General features: G+C 37.8%; 1 protein-coding gene across 1 annotated transcript in view; it reads right to left on the reverse strand.

The window, feature by feature from the left end:
* Positions 1–17,412, reverse strand: part of Fzd3 (frizzled class receptor 3) — a 71,374-nt gene that overhangs the window by 48,276 nt on the left and 5,686 nt on the right. Inside the window, exons 2-3 of the mRNA XM_021181966.2 lie at positions 13,473–13,991; positions 374–570 (exon numbers count right to left, since the gene is read on the reverse strand). Coding sequence (XP_021037625.1) covers positions 374–570; positions 13,473–13,661 — 386 coding nt within the window. The 5' untranslated portion in view covers positions 13,662–13,991. The remainder of the gene's footprint in view (positions 1–373; positions 571–13,472; positions 13,992–17,412) is intronic.

Genomic DNA, 17,412 nt, shown 5'->3' on the forward strand with positions numbered 1-17,412 from the left:
GAACTCAGAAATCCGCCTGCCTCTGCCTCCCGAATGCTGGGATTAAAGGCGTGCGCCACCACGCCCGGCTCAGAAAAGTATTTTAAAAGTAGAAAAAAACCATATAAACCAAAGGTTTTGTTTATGTAATTCTTAACCCTTATAAATTTCTTCACAGATGTATCTTTTTTCTTTCATTTTAATTCTTCCAAATTTCTACAAAAAAATTGAGATCATGAAACAGTGCTAAAATGTTTTGAGCACTGTTTTGCAATACAAATATTGCATATTGCAAACCAGTATTTGTATACACACTCATACATTAAAAAAATACCCTGCTCTTTAAAATAAGTTAAAGAGAAGACACACATTAGCATAAAAATATGACCCATACCTACTGCACTCCATATCTTCAGGCCACGGGACACCAAACATCTCCATGAGTTTTGAACACTCGCTATAGGCACGCTGACACAGCCTACGGCAGGGAAGTGTGACACGTCCATATTCCATACAAATAGGGGCATAGAGTGCACAAAGAAATGGCCGAAAATCCCGAGAACAATCCAGGTTCACCATAGGGTGGAAGGGCTAGGAAGCAATTAAAATTGAGTAATTAGATACAAAGCTTTAGACAAATTTGTTAATAACTTGTTTCTTTTTTATTCATTTTTAAAACTTCTCAAGAATATTAATATTTCTAAGATTATTTTAAAAATAAAATGTTCTCTGAGATATTTCTCAAGGGCTTATTTTGGTTAGATCCAAGGACTATCACAGAATTGATAAATCCTGGTATATATTTAAGCATTACAGACGATATTAATGAAGAAGCAGGCTAGAAGTTACTAATAATACAGCTTATTTAATATAGGAAAAAGAAAAGAAATTATACAAGATATGTGCTAAAGCTCAAGAATGATTGAAGTTTTATTATTTAGTGGTGTGACTATAAGGGTTTTAACTTTCTTTTATGTTTTTCAATTTCTATATTTTCTTCAATTAACAGCCATCAAAAAAAGAGTGAAGTAGTAGCAGAAAGTGGTTCTGGGAGGGCGGGAAGGGAGAAGACAGGTAGTTACAGTGTAAAGGGTTGGGGTGGGAAAGGCCTCTCAAAAGTTGCATCCAGAAATTGCACACAGTAAAGGATGTTCTGGTACAGAAAACAAATCTTACCTTTTGCTGACTGGTTTGCAGTTTTTAAAACATAAATAACTGAAACTTCTAAATAATCCTTTAAACTGAAATCAAATGTCGTAAATATAGCTAATGTTACAATTTGATACTATGTTGATGAAAAGAAAACTTGTGGTCCCAAATATAAAACTAGGCTAGGAGACCTACTGTAATCAGAGGAATAGATCAAACGTCTCCCCAAAAGTACATCTGTATTTCTGACTATTGAGAATTTTTCCAGTTGTTTTTAAAAGAAATTGAGCTACAGCTGATTGTGAACTGGTTATACTCTAACACTGGGCTTATCTACTGAACAAGAATTCATTTGTTTCAATGTATCAGGAAACCAAGAGTCAGTTAAATCAAGGCCAAAGAAACTACCTGTAAAGTATGCATAATTAACATATAACAATCAGCAATCACTTCTCAGTATGACAGAGTAGCTTCCATGAAGAACAACTTAAAAGCCAAGTTTTAAGGTATTACTTAAGCTGCTGGAGAAGCACTCATGAAAAAGAACCTAAGAACCATGAGCAGGGCCTGAGAAGGCAGCCATGTCTGCATGAAGGCACTGGCTGAATCTTTTAACTAAAAATTGTAAAATGACAAAAGAACTAAGATTATTCAGATATATGGAGATATAAATGGAGTGGCTTAAGCAACAGAACTTCACTGTCTGTCTGAGACAGTGCTCTCTGAAGCCACTGAGAACAACCTGTCCCAGAACTCTTCTGCAAGTTTTTTTCACGGTGGTGGCGATCACTTCACTCAGCACTCTCCCCATGGCTACCCATCATTTTCCCTGTAGGTGTGCCTTTCTCTATACACAAATGTCCCTTTTATCTGCGACAGACTAGTCAGATCACATTACATCAAGAGCCCTCATATACTAATTACATCTGGGTGGCCCTATTTTGAAGTCAAATCACACTGTGAGGCACTAGGTTTAGGACTCCAGCGTTTGATGTATTTCAGGGAGACACAAACTCTTAACATAATTGTTCATGGACTACAAGAGTTTATGTAAAGATGCCAATTCTTCCACAAATCATCTCTAAAATTTAATGAAATTTCTTTTATGTATGAGGTTTGATCCTAAGCCTACCAATAGTCACATACTCAAAAACTTAGCATGACTTTTAGTAGACAAAACCAAGCTTTTTCTAAAACTTATGACAAAATATGTTTTAAACAAAATGGTGCTTCAATTAATGAATATCCATAAGCCAAAAATTAGTCATGTCCTATATAAAAAATTACCTCAAAAATGTATCAATTTCAGGGTAAAACATAAAACAATGGAAAACATGCTAGAAAGACAATGACAGCCTGTACACACTCTCTTCCAAACCGACAAGTGAGTGCATGTGCATATAAAGACTGGCAAAGGCCAGAAAGTAAAAGGTGCCAGCCATGCAAGCCTGACACCCTGAGCTGGCTACCCAGAAGCACATAAAAAGCTAGCTACTGTGGCACACCACCAGGAATCCCAGCATCCCCACGGAGACATGGAGAGAGAGGCAGAGAACCACTGCAAGCTCGGGAGCCAGCTAGCCTGGATTACACAGCACAGAAGCAGATCAGCAAGAGACCCTGGCTCAACATGACAACAGGCAAGAACTCATTCTTTGAAAGTTATCCTCTGACTGCCATGCCTGTGCTATGGGACATATGTACCTGCACACACAGACACATTAAAACAAAACCGGAGCTGGGCAGTGATGGTGCACACCTTTAATCCTAGCACTTGGGAGGCAGAGGCAGGTGGATCTCTCATTTTGAGGCCAGCCTGGTCTACAGAGTTAGTTCCAGGACAGCCAGCACTGCATAGAGAAACCCTGTCTCAAAAAATCCAAAAGAACATAAAACAAAAAACTGGTGAAATAAATATGATAAGGTCTAAATATTGAGCCAGTATTAACTAAAAATATAACTATATAACAAGTTAAGACTAGAGGGAGAGAAGAAGGGAGGGAGAGGGAGACAGAGAAAGAAAATGCTAATATTATCTTTCAGAACTAGGACAAGGTGAAGAGGTCTTAGAAATGAAACTCAAAACATCCATAATGTGTTGGGGGAGAGGGGAAATTGGACTTCAATAAAATAGTAAATTCCTGAGTTGGAGAGATGCCTCAGCCTTTAAATGCTGGTAACACAACTAAAAAGACAATAGAAAATTCCTGTTCTAAAGGCTCTGCCTAAAAGATGAAAAGACAAACTTTCAACTAGGATACATTTTTGCAATCTTATACACTACAAAAGATTTTGGTTTGTTTTAGTTGGGTTATTTTTGAGACAGTATCTTGCCATACAGCCCAAGCTGGCCAGAACATAATCCTATCTCAGTTTACCAGGTGCTGGGATTACAGTTATAAGGGATTTGTATCTAGAATATATAAATAACTCAGGGATTAACAAGATGGCTGAGCTCATAAAGGCACTGGTAACCTGAACAAACCTGGTAACCTGAGTTAGAATCCCCAGAATCCACCCCTCATCAAGAACTCACTCCCATACATTGGTCTTTCATCTTCACAAATTGTGGCACTCCCTTCCACACACACACACATTAATAATAATAAAAAAAATGATAATAAGTAAAAGTTTAACCCAAGACTCCAAAATAAAATGTAAGGGACACAGAGGAGGAAAAGTAGCTGTAAGAGGTTGGGGTAGGTAACGGAATGCAGGAGCCATGAAAGTGAAAATGGGGGGGGGGGTAGAAGGTTATGGGGAAGGAAAGAGGAGTTCAGCAAAAACAATCAAACCTGCTACTTTATAGCTAACTGAAATGCCTTTAACAAAGAAGAAAATCTAACTGAAATTACCCATAAAGCTGAAACAGTTATTTCGACAAATAAAATGCACATGAACTAATACTACATATATACCTGCACTGCTCAAGACAAAAACAATGGTAATACCAAATGGTGGCAATAATGTGAGAAGAACAGATATACTAAATCCTATAGGTAGGGATGTAAAATGGTGCAACCACTATGGTTTCTTAAAACCCAAACATATTTACCATCCAACACTGCAATCACATTCTTGATCATTTATCCCAAAGAAATGAAAAATTATGTCTACAGAAAAAATTGTCACAAATGTTTATGCCAAGTTTTATTTGTAATAGCAAAGACCTGGAAAAATGCATACATCTTTCAATGTTAACTAGATATCAAAATTTTATAAAATAGTAAGATAAGAACAGAAAATAGAGAAGAAACATATGTAATCTCTGTGTCCCATTCTTGCAAATTCCTAACTTCCTAAAAGACTACAATTATTTAAAAATTAAAGGCAAAGTTAACAGCACCTGGGAGGCAGAGGCATGCAGATCTCCATGAGTTCAAGGCCAGACTGATCTATAACAAGGTACAAGTCAGCCAGAACTACAGTATGACTGTCACAAAAAAAAAAAAAAAAAAAAAAGAATTACATTCATATGATGATGTATGTATATATGTGACAAACATGCACATATATGTGTGGTAACATGCAAACTGTAAACTGCCAGATGATGAGGTATCTTTGTTAATATGTTATCAAAATCTTCATCTGTGAGCACTATCCATCTTAAGTTATAAAACTTATTTTAATGACCATTTTGTGTGTTTGCACTGAACTATAAATACCCCAAGCTACATTTTGGCTGACAGTTATTAGCACAGTAGGGCTTAAAGTGCCTCAAACTGAATAATTTCATACAACAGACACAAAATGCTAACTTGTCCAAGGTCATACAACTATAAACACAAATCTAATAAGCATCAGGCGAACTTTGACATTTTTACACAGATCCCTTGAACTTACCCAATTTGTTTCACTTAACTTCTGCTTTAGTTTGCCCTTTTATAAAACGGTCTTAATACAAGTAGAACATAACTAATAAATAATACTTATAAATAAATAGGAAATAATTTCATGTATAGTAGGGCTATAGCAGGGTGACTTTGTTCCCTGTTCTCAACTGTCAAATGGGGAAACTCAAGTGGAGTTTTTCTCAAAATGTCAAACAAAGTAGGTAACCCCAAAATCATGATGATAGGAGACCGAAACCAGATATAAAAAGGTAGATACTGTGGGCTTGGACCAATGGCTCGGCAGGTAAGAGCACAAACTGCTTTGGCAGAGGACAGAGTTCATTTTCCCTCACCTACATCAGGCAGCTGCCAACCACCTGGAGAGCTGATAACCGTTTCTTGCCTCCATGGGCACTGTACTCATCTGCATAAACCCACACTCAGAAACACACATACCTATAACTAAAAATAACATCTAAAAAAGCAGATCTCATATGAGTCCATGCCTACACAACACTAGCACGTGCACCAATCCATAAGGACAGAGAACACATCGGTGAAAGCTGAAAGCATGAGCAGAGACCGTGGACGACGAAGGATATGAGAAGGCTTCTGATGTGACAGAAAAGTTCTATACTTTGATAATGGTAATACTGGAGCTGTTAAAAACTCATCAAAGGGAACACTTTACATAAGTGTAGTTTACTATATATGGTATAACCCAATAAAGCTATTATGAAAAACTAAGTAAATCCTCTTGGTCTTAACAATTTCTTATCACAGCAAAATAAAATTAAATGACGTGGTCTTGACACTTAGGTTGAGGACATCTCTCTCTCTATCTATCTATCTATATCTATAACATAAGGAACAGTACTCACAGTCTATGAAAGAGAAAGGAACATGGCTGATTGAATTCTAAATGATTCTTCCTGAGTGTTCCTCTAAGCAGTGATGTTTTTATTCCCTAAATCAAGACCTGAGTATAGGAAGTTTACAAACTGGAAAGTAACTTTCTAAAAACTAGATTTCTGATTTCTACAACAAAGGTGCACTGCATGGAACCTTGCATTCTTTGTTTAAATTCAAATCAACCAAGCCTTTGTGCTCCCATTCTTTCAACTCTCAAATTTCATTCGTTACCATAGCAACCTGCTAACTGACAAACCTTCAAGCATAGCCACAGTCCAAGATTAGCAAGGGTGTGAAAAGGGGACAGTGTCAAAGGCCAAGATCTGACTCAGGAGAATCAGAATTCCAACCTTTGTCACTGTACAAAGGGCCTGGTAACTATAGAAACTGTGCCACACTAGGTCTGGGAACAGCATGACTAAACTCACTAAATGTGAACCAATGTAGAACAGCCTTGAAAATCCAAAACTCCTATTCATAGCTACTTTAGATCCAGTTGGAATAAGAAGTTATTCCAAACAACTTATGAAAATATTTATATAAGTAAAATTATGAGACTCAAAATATCAAAGCAAAGCAAAACAAAACCCCAAGTCCAGTCTCCCTTTCTGGAACAATAAAGCTTCTGATGATGCCACGTGCAAACTTTTAAGAATTGTTTTCTGTCTACAAAATAAAACTAAGCCAAAAAGCTCGAGTTAAAAACAAAAACAAAAACAAAACCACCTTTAATTCAGTAACTGTTTTTCTTTTTCAAGCCTTAATTTTCAAAAATGTATCATGGTAGTCTACTCATTGATAATAGCTTGGGAAATTGAATAATCTATTTGGAAATTTGACATTATCACAGGAATCTCTTCACTTTCATACGTCAAAGTAGAGTTCTTAAAACAGTACATAAGACTCTTCTTTGGTTAGTAAACTTCTTTAACATTTCACTATTGTAGATAGTTCTGGATTATGACATACTTAAAAAATAATACTTTATAGGGCAAATCCTACTCTACTTAATAATCTGATTTAAAGCAAGAATTTCAAAAGATTCCTTTAATGTAATTTATCATAAGAAAACCAATTCAGAATTTCTAAAAGCTGTTATTTTTATTCCTAAAATCAGAAACAACTGTGAACAATACTCTGTGTGTATGTGTGTGTGTGTGTGTGTGTGTGTGTGTGTGTGTGTGTGTGTTTTAATTTAGAAGTTTCTTAATTCTGTTTGGTTTACCCTAGTCACAAAACTGGCTTCTAAAGCCGTATCTATTAGGGAAGGGGATGTAGGTCCATACACAAAGCCTTAGGTTTGCTATCCAGCACTGCAAAATTAAATACAGATAATAAAATGGGTCATTTCACTACACTGTTTGCTTAGAAAAAAATCTTCCCATAAACATTAACCTATAATCCTAGCACTCTGGAGGTAGAAGCAAGTAGATCTCTGAGTTTGAGGCCAGCCTGCTCTATAGATCTTGCTCTAGGTCAGCCAGAGAAACTCTTTCTCAAAAAAAAAAAAAAATTAACCTAAAAAAAAAAAAAAAAGTAAATATGGTGTATTCTAGCAGTTAAAAATATGAGCTTAAAGAAAAGAATTTTTCTTCCTTAAAAAGCCTATCCACAAATATGGATCGGTATTGTTTCATTGGGGTACATTCAAAATTTCAAAAGCTGTTATTTTTGTTCCCAAAACCAGAAATAACTGCAAATAATTCTCCACTATCTGTATGTACGAGTTTTCTGCTTTTTAATTTAGAAGGTTCTTATATTAGCCTGCCCTAGTTAGGGTTACTATTGCTGTGATCAAACACCATGGCCAAAGCAACTTGGGAAGGAAAGGGTTATTTGGCTTAAGCCTCCATCCACATCACTGTTCATTGGAGGAAGTCAGGACAGGAGCCCAAACAGGGCAGGAACCTGGACGCAGGACCTGAGATAGAGGCCATGGAGGAGTACTGCTTATTGGCTTATTTGCTATGGCTTGGTCAGCCTGCATTTTTATAGACCCTAGCACCACAGCCAGGGGTGGCACCATCCACAATGGGCTGGGCCTTCCCCCATCAATCACTAATTAAGAAAATGTTCTACAGGCACACCTGCGGGCCGGCATTTTCTCAGTCGAGGCTCTCTGCTCTCAGATGACTATAGCTTGCATCACGTTGACAGAACTAACCAGCACAGGATCACAGATGTTTTGGCTAAGCCACACACTCTGTGTACTTTTTTCTTCATCTTAAGAACAGGTCAAGAACAACAGGATTTGGACAAGCAGAGGTACACTTTAGCAGAAGCAAAACAAGATCTTAGGGAAAGGAAAGTTATGTTGCTTCAATCTTTTATTAGTTACATTATTTATAAAATGCAAACAATTACATTGAAAGCTTCCAATCACTTTCAACAACAACCAAAAAAAGACAAGACAGACAGACAAAGAGACAGAGCAGTATCACACTAGTGTTCATTGGCAGGTGGTAGCTTTGGAACTATGATCAAAATCACTATCCCACCAAACCCTTTTCAACCCCAGGAGAGCAAGATTTAGGTATAGCAATGAGACATAACTATCAATCCTAAGGAACTTACAGCTTAATTCAAACATTTACTTATTTGTAAATACGGTATGTGAGGCTCTGGGTTAAGTCCTAGGTATACAAAGGTAAGGACAAATTCCAGGAGTGGAACAAAAAATAAATATTGTAACAACAACAACAACAACAGCAGCAACAACAACAACAACAAAACCATACACACACACACACACACACCAGGAATAAACAAAGCACACTGCTAAGTATGGAGGTAAGGGCACAAACTTTGGTCTTCCTAGGTTCCACAAGGAAATCAAAATCAGACCCAAGCCAGGCCTTGAAAAAAAAAAAAAGTAAGATATCAACCAGATATTGGCAGAGCCTTCCAGCAAATGTGGTGTTTACCATGACTTGATATGTATGGTCAAGGAACTGCGAATGTGCTGAATGGCTTCTGAAGACCACTGAGACGAACTGTTAAAGTAAAAGCCATGTAGAAATGCCTATGATGCTTCAAATTGGATCCTCTGGGCAAGGATTGGCACTGCTACTTAAAAAAGTAATTTTCATATTTTGTTTGATCTTTGTAACCAATGTAATCTAACAATGGTTGTGTAAGACACTTTCCCAGCTACACTGATTATAAGTAAGGAAACTTGGGCTTGAATTACTGGACCTCCAAACTTCCTCTTCCCTCTTCATTACAGTGTAATTAATCTTTACTTAACTACTTCTGCATATGATGCAATTCCTGTCTCTGTAAAGGAAGTGCTAAAGACCAGGAGATGCTATTTACCAGCTACAGGAGTGGGTTAGTACTACTACTGAATACTGTGGCCTGAATCTGCATAGCCCCAGAGGCTCCCGTTTTGAACAGAAGGTTTAGGAGGTGGGGCTTACCTGATAGAAGCAGGTCTACTCGAGTGTCCATTTGAGGGTTAAGCTCACCTGCTGGCTCAAGTATTCTCTCTGCTTGTGGGTCCCCTGCAATGTGAGCAGTAGGACCACAAACGTCTACTATAAACTGAGCCACTCCGATACACCATCCCCCACAATGCAATGGAAGTTTGTAAACTTCGAGCCAAAATAAACCTTTATGTTTATTTATTCCTGTAGGTTTCTGTCAGTGACTTTCTAATACAGAGACAGAGAACAGAGTCTACTAATAAGGAGAAACAGTCTCTCATGCATTGCTACCTTGGACAAAAAAAAACAAAAAACAAAAAACAAAAAACTTACTGTACAACTTCTATCAAGAGTTTAAAACTATCAATGAGCTGGGCAGTGGTGGTGCATGCCTTTAATCCCAGCACTTGGGAGGCAGAGGCAGCCTCTGAGTTCAAGGCCAGCCTGGTCTACACAGTGAGTTCCAGGACAGTCAGGGCTACACAGAGAAACCCTGTCTTGAAAAACCAAAAAATAAATAAAGAAAAGAAAAGTGTGTGTCACCACCAACTGACTTGGTTTGGGGCTGGAGAGATGCCTCAGAGGTTAAGAGCACTGACTGCTCTTCCAAAGGTCCTGAGTTCAATTCCCAGCAATTACATGGTGGCTCATAGCCCTCTATAACGAGATCTGGTGCCCTCTTCTGGCTTGCAAGCACACATGCAGGCAGTGTATACATAATATATAAATTTTAAAAAAACTATCAATGAAAACATTTTCTTTGAATATCTGAATTTCATTTCAAAACTGTATCAGCCAAAGTATGAAAACACACGTGTGGCACTTTTAAGAGCAAAGGATAGAAAAAATCCCCAGTATCATCAGTAAGTATTGAGTGAAGAAATGGTAATTATCCAACCCAAAGTAGCTGTAAAAATCAAAGACATCATAGCCATTGGAGTAGTGCAGCTATTATAGTTTTTTTTTTTTTAAGAGTAAGAAGAAAGCCCCACCTGGGGATCCATCCCATAAGCAGTCACCAAACCCAGACACTATTACATATGCCAGCAAGATTTTGCTGAAAGGACCCTGATACAGCTGTCTTGTGTGAGGCTATATGCCAGTGCCTGGCAAATACAGAAGTGGATGCTCACAGTCATCTATTGGATGGAACACAGGGCCCCCAATGGAGGAGCCAGAGAAAGTACCCAAGGAGCTGAAGGGGTCTGCAACCCTATAGGAGGAACAACAATATGAACTAACCAGTACCCCCAGAGCTCATGTCTCTAGCTGCTTATGTAGCAGAAGATAGCCTAGTCAGTCATCATTGGGAGGGGAAGCCCTTGGTCTTGCAAAGATTATATGCCGCAGTACAGGAGAATGCCAGGGCCAGGAAGCAGGAGTGGGTGGGTTGGGGAGCAGGGCAGAGGGAGGGTATAGGGGAGTTTCACGATAGCATTTGAAGTGAAAATGAAGAAAGTATCTAATAAAAAATTGTTTGAAGAAGAAGAAGAGGAAGAGGAGGAGGAGGAGGAGGAGGAGGAGCAAGCACATGCTCACGAGCAAGAAGAGAAATTAGGAATCCTTGTGTTACCAGGCACCTGAAACTGCTGCCGCTGCAGAAAGCAGTTCAGCAGCTCCTCAAAACATTAAATGGTTTGATAAAACATTTTTCTAACAGTTTAAGACCCTGGTTCAGCCTCAGAGAGAAACTCTGTCTCAAAAAATCACCCCCAAACCCAAAACAACAACAACAACACAGTGCTGGTTTGATCCCCAGCACTAGGGAAACAGTGCCTGAAACTCACTATCAGTGGCAACCCCGCCCTGCTATGACAGCCATGAAATAAGCAACTTCTTCAGGGTTTCGTCAAATCTTTGAAGCCTTCTCTTAGAAACTACTTCCCACTTATGGACTCTTCCTAGGCTATCAAATTCAAAGAGGCAGACCTGATGAAAATAAACTATATGGGTGACTTGGGCATATTTGAGAAGGCAGAGAAAGCATATCATGCCATTATTCTGAATGTCCCATGAACCCTAGAGTAATGATGCAAGTCCATCCTTTACTGGCAACTCTGACAAGTTAGAGACAGGATCAGGACCAGAATTCAAATTTGTACACCATGCATTTTACAGCTACTCACAAATCTCCCATTTAATCCTCACAAGCATGTCTAAGTTTTTTCACTTTTGTTGCCTAAGTTATGAAAACAAGATGTAGGAATGATGGCAGTTTGTCCAAAGTCTTATACCTAAGCATGACAGAGTCTAAGTAGAACCTGAGTAGTACAGGCATCCTTATCATTTGTTTCCAAGGAAATCACAACTTGGCAGTGGTACTAGATGTGAGAGTGTTTCTAATTCAATCTTCAGCACCTAGCAAAGACTACTACAGCCATCTATCATGCAGGAGCCAACTTATGGCCATCAGATAATAGCCCTTTCTTATATCCTAGTCTGATGGCCAAGGACAAGTATTTCTCTTTATTAGTTAGACCTTTTATAGTCATAGGAAGAGCAGAAAATGTTTTGTTCAATCTCTACAGCATCATTAAGTATTTGGATAATTTAACATGCCTGTTATACTTTGAAATACTATGAATAATGATCTTTCTACAAATTTCACCAGATTTATATAAGATTTTGAAAATGAAGAATCCCAAATGTAGACTCTGAAACACTGTCACACTTATAAAAATATAAGGCATTATCCAAATTATATTACATGGTCATGCTAATATTAGAATATAGGTAGTCAGGGTGTGGTGGCATACGTTTTAATCCCAGGACTCAGGAGGCAAAGGCAGATCTCCATGCCAGCCAGCGCTATATAGTGAGACATTGTCTTACATAAATAAATAGCAAAAACCATCACTTAGAGAGTATTTAGTGTGTACTAAAAACTCTATAGGCATATTGTAATTTTGTACTATGAAATTTTGTATAACTATTACTAACCTTATTTTATTGGTTTTTTGTTTGTTTTTTTTGTTTTTCAAGACAGGGTTTCTCTGTATAGCCCTGGCTGTCCTGGAACTCACTCTGTAGACCAGGCTGGCCTCGAACTCAGAAATCCACCTGCCTCTGCGTCCCGAATGCTGGGATTAAAGGTGTGCGCCAGCACACCCGGCTTTTTTTGAGGCAGGGTTATATACAGCCCAGATTGGCCTCTACCTCATCCTATAGCAGACTCCTAATCCTCCTGCCTCCACCTTCCACATACTGGCTTATACCACCACCACCACCACCAGGCTACTGGTGTTACAAAAATCAAAGGAACTAGGTTAGCAAGGTTCACACAAATTGCCACAGTTCAAACACTAGGCTGCCTTGCTCCTAAGCCCATATTCTTCATCAGACTTTTACTGCCTCCCTATTTCTATCTAATAAATATATCTTTGTCCTCACATCTAAGACCATTACAGACACTTTTAAACCTAAGATCAACCATATCCATCAATAGGACATAGTTTCTGAAGCAAAATTAAGAAGTACCTGGAAAATAAGTACCTTCAAGTAAGGCAATAAATTTACACAGAATTCTAACCATCAGGAACAGAATTAGTGTAACAAAACCTTTCTCATTGCTTGAAAGTTACTCTTAAATTGATGTGAACTTAACATGACCAGGAAATCATCTTGGACGTTAAGGGGTGTGTATGTGTTGGGGGAGGAAGACTGTAAACCTAAAAAACAAAAGAATTCAGCCTTTAAACATTACATTATTCTAGGTGGTAGTAACATACATTGGGTAAGAAGAGGCAGGCTGAACTGAGTTCAAGGCTAGCCTGGTCTACAAACTGAGTTCCAGGACAGCCAGTGCTACACAAAGAAACCCTGTCTTAAAAAAAAACAAAACAAATTGCATTATATTCCATACTCAGCTACTGAACGCTATGTAATATTATGCTCTACCATCTTTATACAGTTATTTATTAGTTAAATAACAGAGATGTAATCTTTGAAGAGGTATCATCATCCATGTTTCTTTATAAAAACATGTCTAAAAATAAATTCAGGAGCAGAATCTCTTTAAACACAAATTCTTCAATCTATTTTAGTATGACCCGAAGTACATAAATTTTCATATGTGCAAGATAACGTTTAAAACAGCACTATTCCCCCATTGTTTCTCTCACACACACGAGGTGAGTCATGTTGGAAGCACAGGTGACTTTCTGCAGTGTCTTACCTCCATTGCTAAAGCTGCAGTCTGTTGGTCATAATGGTTCAGAAGATTAGGCATGAAGGTAGTATTGTAAGGCAAATCTTGGCACATCCTCAAGGTTATAGGTTCACAAGAAAACAAACTGTGCCCACCTATCTGCCCCAGAAACACAGTCAAGAGCCAAAGATAAAAGACAATCCAGCTCACAGCCATTCTTCCTGGATCAGAATGAAGCTCGGATGATCAGATCTACACAGGATGCGTTTTACATCAGTATAAGCCTGCAGGTCTCAGCTTGAAAGTACCCCTTATCTGTTAGGCTCCTCAGTTGAAAACTCCCTGTACTGTCAAAGAATTGTTAACCTGGTCTCACAAAGGGCATTTGTTTTTGGTTTCACAATATGGGAAGATGACATCATCTTGTATCTTCTCTTCATTTTATTACATTGGGCACATCTGGCCAGCATATCAACTCGATCAACCGCATTCCCAAATCACAGATTCCATCTTAGGAGGAGAGTGATTTCTTTCTTGTTGAAATATCTGAAAAATATTGAAAATGGGAAAGTTAATCACTTCTCAAAATACTGCAAACAACATTAAAATATCTGATAAGACATCATACTGATTTAAAATAGAAAATACAAGAGTATTCACAAAGTAACAGTTTTCTATATTATTGTAGGTGATATATATATGTATATATTCACACACACTAAAAATAGTCATTAAATAATACTTAATATTTATATATATTTAAATATTTGTTTATTTTATGTATATGAGTATACTGTAGCTGTCAGACACACTAGAAGAGGGCATCTGATCCCATTATAGATGGTTGTAAGCCACCATGGGGTTGCTGGGAATTGAACCCAGGACCTCTAGAAGAGCAGCCATTGCTCTTAACTGCTGAGCCATCTCTCCAGCCCTATAATTATATCTTTATATTCTTTTTGTTTGTTTGTTTGTTTGTTTTGTTTTTCGAGACAGGGTTTCTCTGTGTAGCCCTGGCTGTCCTGGAACTCACTTTGTAGACCAGGCTGGCCTTGAACTCAGAAATCTGACTGCCTATGCCTCCCGATTGCTGGGATTAAAGGCGTGCGCCACCATGCCCGGCATATTTTTATATTGTAAGTTACATATATAACCCACCATGCCTGGCATATTTTTATATTCTAAGTTACATATATAACACATGGCAGAGAATTCTGTCACAAGTTATAAATGATCCATTTCAAATGTCTTTTCCATTGTCCCAAACTGTGTTTAAATAATACTTGTTGTAAAATAGATTATGGAATTTCAAATTTATTTGACATGTTTTGGTTGTTGGCAGTACATTTTTTTATTAACTGACTTGATAGAAAGTAGCTGTAAAAGGTCTGGAATAAGATTAAAGCTTATAAAAAAAAGATTAAAGCTTATTAATGCTACATTGTGAATACTGTCACTTAACCCATATTTTTCTTTCCTGAAAATTATTTACACATCACTTCTTGAACATGAGAATCTACAAGTAAATTATGAGATAATGTATCGAAAAAAGTAGCATTCTGCATTAGGTGTTGGGGTACTGAATTGCAGTTGAAAAGGCCACCTCTATCAACCAATACTGAACTAACGAATAGAAGGTTCCAAAAGTATTACCAGCCAGTTTTACCAATGCTGCATCATTTTAGATAACACAAAAATGTAATGCCATATTTATTCTCCTGGAATCTCAAACACATGACCAACAAATAAATGGTCACCACAAGGCCTAGTTATGTAGACAAGCCAGAGTAGGGCTAGGAATGATTCCAAGTTAGTGGTAACTTCCTCTAAAATAAATAAAAAAAAATTTAAAAAAAATAAAATAAAGAGAGAGACACTGCCTAAGGACCACCACCTAAGGAATTACTCCTAAAGATGGTCCTAGTTACAAATGTCCTGTAAGTCAGGTCTTGTGAAATGCTATGCTAAAATAGAACAAGTAAAAGAAAAGTACATTTATATATAATAACCTACAAGAAATTAAGAGGTAAATGGATATAAAAATAACTAATAGGGCTAAAGAGATAGATAGCTAAGGGCTTAAGAGCCCTTGTTGCTCTTGCAGAGGATTCAGGTTTGGTTTCCAGCACCCACATGGTAGTTCACAACTATCCATAACCCCAGTTCCCGGGAATTCAATGCCCTCTTCTGAGGGCCCCAGATATGCACATGGTGCATAGACATCATGCAGGCAATTTCATACATATAGAACATATAGTTAAAAAAGAACACTAGAAAAAGTATCAAAGAACAAAAGAAATGCATACATGGTCAATAAATGCATGAAGTGATGTTTAACTTCACTAGTAAAAAACTTCAAATAAAAAGGGCAAACAGAATTCTTCTGCTAATCCAATATACAAAATATACTTCAACAATGACAGAATGAAGTATAACATGGATTGTAGGGAAGAAATTATATTCAGCATTTCAAAATACTTGAGATAAGAATCTAAACTAGTTGATGCTTTTTTTTAAAAATGACTACTTATCGGGCTAGAGAGATGGCTCAGTGGTTAAAAAAAAAACAAAAACAAAAACAAAAACAACAACAACAACAAAAAAAAAACCACGTAATGTTCATCCAGAGAACCTCTGTCCAATTCCTGAGCTGCAGGTGGCTCACAAACATCTGTAACTCCAGGGGATTCAATACCCTCTTCTGGCCTCTTCAGGGACTGCAGGCACATGGTAACTAATTTTTAATGACTTTCTATACCAAAAGATTTCAAATGGGCACAACTTGATCCAGCAAACCTATTCATAATTTATTCCTGAAGGATACAAGTGCATGTGGTATACAACTGAAATATTAGCATAAGTAATTTATAATAAAAAAAAACCCTGAAATTAACCAAAAAAATTACCAATAGTAGTTTAGCTAAGGTGGTACAACACATGATGGACTATTCTATAGATACTAAAAAGACGAACATGACTAAGAGCACACCACAGTGGTCCTGTGTACTCAACACCACAAAGACCTGTGTTCAATCCCTGACACTGCTCCTTCCTTCCAAAAGATGCACATGGATTGTATTTATTAACATAACAACAAATGATAAGCAAAAAAAAGCAGGATTGGAAAAGTGCTCAGTAGGTAAAGCACTGTGGTGTTAAGCGTGAAGCACTGAGTTCAATTTCCAGAACCTAGATAAAGCCGGATACAATAACACACATCCGTAATCCCAGCACGCGACAGGAGAGGGGAGCGCATACAGGAGAATCCCCGGAGGCCGGAGAGCCGACCAGCCTGGCATATACAGCAGTAAGCAGAAGACTGTTCCAGTCTTCTGATGGAAGGCAAACACTGGTATCCAAAGGTGTCTTAACTGCCATGCATGTGCCATTCATGAGTACTCTTACATTTACACACTTAAATACACACCACACACACAAATGCACACTTGTTTCTTTAAGATAAGATCTCACTATTTGACCCTAGCTAGACTTGAACTCACAGAGATCCACCTGCCTGTGCTTCCCAAGGACTGGGATTATAAGTCACCACATACAACCCAATACAAAGATGTTTCTTAAGGGAGTTAAGAAACAGTATGCATCTATAACTAACTTCTGTCAGAAAAGCATATATGCAAAAACCCCAGCTATTTCAGCCTGATGTCATGGAACATGCCCATAATCCCAGAACTCAGCAGAAGGATGACAAATGGAGAATAGTTTGGGCTACAAATTATGACCATCTTTAAAAGAGGAAGGGCATTTCAATTATTTAAAAATAATATAAGTGCCTTATGGAATTTTATGAAAGACCTGACTTTATATTACTTTGTGTATAGAGGATGTAACTTCAAATCTACAAATGTGTGCTCAGTGGAGGACAAGAATAAATGCTAGTTGAACAGTTTATGGGCTGGTAATTAAAGCAACAAGCCAAGGGATATGCTACATATATCACTGCAGGTAG

Source organism: Mus caroli, chromosome 14, assembly GCF_900094665.2.
Source record: "Mus caroli chromosome 14, CAROLI_EIJ_v1.1, whole genome shotgun sequence".
Classification (NCBI taxonomy): Eukaryota; Metazoa; Chordata; class Mammalia; order Rodentia; family Muridae; genus Mus; species Mus caroli.